Source organism: Calliphora vicina, chromosome 1, assembly GCF_958450345.1.
Source record: "Calliphora vicina chromosome 1, idCalVici1.1, whole genome shotgun sequence".
In the NCBI taxonomy this organism is placed as follows: domain Eukaryota; kingdom Metazoa; phylum Arthropoda; class Insecta; order Diptera; family Calliphoridae; genus Calliphora; species Calliphora vicina.
In genome coordinates this window covers 87,962,792-87,966,334 of record NC_088780.1, presented here as the reverse complement: position 1 = coordinate 87,966,334, position 3,543 = coordinate 87,962,792, and the positions used below count along the sequence as shown (strand labels likewise).

Below are 3,543 nucleotides of genomic sequence, written 5' to 3'. Positions count from 1 at the left end.
ATAATTGCTCATAGCCTCCATATAAGAACCACTTCCAGAAAACACATTAACCTTCACAAATATCCAAAATAATCTATACTGAACCAAAATTTTACACCGATCAGTAATTTGTATCCAAGAATCGTACTACAAGATTTTTTAAATATTGGTCCATAATTCGTCATAGCTCCCATATAAGGTCCACTCTTGTTAATGGCGTTGTTTATATGAAATTCTACAAAAATAGCACTCAAATACTTAGGCCCATAATAGGTCATAGGTTCCATATATTGAATCAAAATAGTACACAGATCAGTAATTTTTAAAATCATACTACTGAATTTTGTGAATATCGGTCCATATTTGGCAACAGCTCCCATATAAATACATAAAAATTACGTTAAAATATTTGATGACAATCGACTCATAATAGGTCATATCTCCCATATAAGTCCCACAACCCAATATCTTGAAATTTGTCTAAATATATATACCCTTTTTTATAATCTGTTTCTTCAGTGACGAATTATCACTTGAGGTTCAAAAGGAAAAATGTTGATCCAAACGTATTAACTTATTATTAAGTATATAAATTGTTAAATTTCATATGTTCTAATAGGAATTTCAATTATAAATTGCTGAATTAGATCTGCGTAAACTAGTCTTACTAACAATTGTTATATTATTTCAGTTGTTATACCATCATATTTAGGTGGAGGGTATTTAAGATTCGGCACGGCCGAATATAGTACTCTTACTTGTTTTGTTTGTAACTTTGTTTTCACTGCTTGTAGATTAACAGCGTAGTTACATTTTCCAATTTCCAAAATTTTGTATGCCTTTTTAGTTTTATTTTGTTAAGTTTGAATATTATTTTCCGAAATTTCACAAATTGTATATTCCAATAATGCCTAAGGTTTATGAAAGAACTTTTCAATTGCACTTTGTCGATCAAAAATATTTAATAGGTTTATTTTATTTTAAATTAAATTAAGAATTATTACTAAATGTACACTATAAATAATTTGGCTTGACTATAAATAACAACTTAATGCCTAGACTTAGGTGGAAGATAAGCGTTTAGTGATGCTGCAACACCATCAAATGTGCCCAGATTGCTGTTCAAATTGCTATTCGATGTTACATCTTCTTTTTTAGATGAAAAATCCAAAACAGGAGCAACACCTTCATTTGATAGACGTGATGAACCGCCCAAAGCATCATATTCATGTTGGATAATTTGTTGAGCACGAACAGCATCCTCAGGTGTACGATATTTAACAAAGTGTACCTCAGGTTTCGATTCTGGATTGTGTTGCAGAGTTTGCAATTGATTGGCCAAGTTGCCGATGTCAGTCTGTTTTGTGAGCACATAGATGGCAGTTTTCGATTCAGAATTTTGTTTGGCCAGTTGCAGAGCAGCATTGGTGAGCCCATTATTTTCGGGTGCCTTGATAAAGACGACACGTAGATTTTTACGCATTACTGAAGCTAAACGTTCAGCAGCAGCAATATCATTGAAATCATCCTCGGGTGCCGAGTAAGAATAGAATTCTTTATTATAGTTGGTTTCTACTGTTGCTGCTGGTCCTGATTGTACTGAATCGGTAGGGTATCCACCAAGTCTACTGTCAAGTCCAGACCCAACTCCGTTGGAGATGGAGGGGGCTGTTGATGGGGATGAGGCTGAATTTCCTCTATGTCGGAAGCGGCTTTCAAATGCATTATGCGATCCAGTTTGTCCGTAATTGTATCCCAATTTTTCAGCTTGGGCAAATGCAAGGCAGAGAACGATCTATAAAAAGTAAATGATTTTTTTTTAAATGATTTAAGCAATATTGTTTTTTTTAAAGTTCTTTTCATTTAATTTTAATATTTTATTATTTAATTGCTTAATTGTTTCTATTATTTAATCGCAGACCACATTAAATCAAACTAATTGTAGTCTTTGGTAATTATTTTATTACTTAATTTGTCATTAAATATTTTTCAATCACAATTATTACGACATTTTTATGTGTTTCTTTTATCACATCTAAGTCTCTTGTTGCCAATTTTCACTTGTAAACACTTTTATTTGCCAGTTACACTTACGATAAATCCACGCATTTTTTATTTGAAGAAATTTTGAAAACAAAATTAAAAAGAGATTAAACGGATAAAGCTGTGGCCGAGACGTTTAGTTAATGTTTAAACCAAATACCTCAAACCCATTTGATTTTATATAGAAAATTGATGCAACTTATTAAAAGTCAAAATTTACCATCATAAACAGCAACTTTATAATAATCTTCATCATTTACATCGCCATCATCAATAACAAACAGCAGTCAATATTGCAAAATTACAAATATGACATTTTTTAACACGACTTATTAATTAATTTATACTCATTCCAACACATCAAACACGCAATCAAAAACCGCAAAACCTAAAGGTTTTTGCGCAAAATCTATTCATATCAATACGAATAAATAATAATCATCAAATTGATATACAAAAGAGGTTCGTCACATTGTGACTAAATTATGCAAATAAACGGTTGTTACAGAATTATCAAAGGTCGATTGATTTTTACCCTACAATTTTTGGCTAAAAGTTTATGTTCAAATCTCGTGAAATATTTCTCTGACGTTTTTGTCAAAACCTGCTAATACTTAAATGCAAAATAATATTATACCATTTCATGAAAAATCTGAAAAAAATGTACTTTTGACCCCGGCAAAAGTAGAAAATAAATATGTTGACCAAATTATTGCTAAAATAGTAGTTGCATAAAGTGGTTGGATTAAAACTATGTACTTGCTTGAAAATGTTATAACCATTCAAAGTTGAAATTCCAATAAAAAAAACAAAAGGCTTGAAAAAGACTTGGGTAGCAGTGGACCATACACCACCTTTTTTGATACGCTCTCTTTTCATAACGATAAAAGATATTCTTAAATTTGTTCTAGTTTTAAAAACTTAGATATGTGGCCATTTTTCTTATTTTAATCTTGCCTAACAAACACGCAGATACTGCTCCACCAATGAACAGTGGTTTAGAAACGTTTTTTCGGAAATAATTCGGTATCTCGGGAACTATTGGAGATATCGTAACAAAATTTCACAAGGTTGGAGCTGAAGAGTTTTCGAGTATTACAAAAAATGTATGGTACATTTCATGTCAAGTGAACCAACTTTTGAAATCGATGTCTTCCAATCGGGATGAAATTTGCATTGGGTAGTAATTCATTTTTCAACAAGATCGGTGGAGAACTCTCTGAATTATAGGGGCAAAGCAAGTGTTTTCTCTCATACATGTATCTTATTACTTATTGTTTTTAGCAAAATGTGTCCCAAATAGTTTAGATAGCTATTTTTTCAAAATTTTGAAAAAAATTAAAAAAAAAAATATTGAAATATTTTTTCCAAATTCAAAACTTTTTTAAATTTTTTTCAAAATGGGTCCTTTTTTCCTCAAAAGAATGCTTAGATATTTTCCTTGAAGACCTATTTGGTCGCTTAGTAAAATGTAAGTTGGATATCTATCAAAAAAATGTTTTGTAACGCAAACCATACGAT

General features: G+C 31.0%; 1 protein-coding gene across 1 annotated transcript; it reads right to left on the bottom strand.

The window, feature by feature from the left end:
* Positions 1-1,027: 1,027 nt before the first annotated feature.
* LOC135951374 (uncharacterized) lies at positions 1,028-2,088 on the bottom strand. The gene is made up of 2 exons (XM_065501017.1): positions 2,074-2,088; positions 1,028-1,774 (listed from the first exon to the last, which is right to left on the bottom strand). The coding sequence occupies exons 1-2, from the start codon at positions 2,086-2,088 to the stop codon at positions 1,028-1,030; spliced, it is 762 nt and encodes a 253-aa protein (XP_065357089.1).
* Between the last annotated feature and the right edge of the window lie 1,455 nt (positions 2,089-3,543).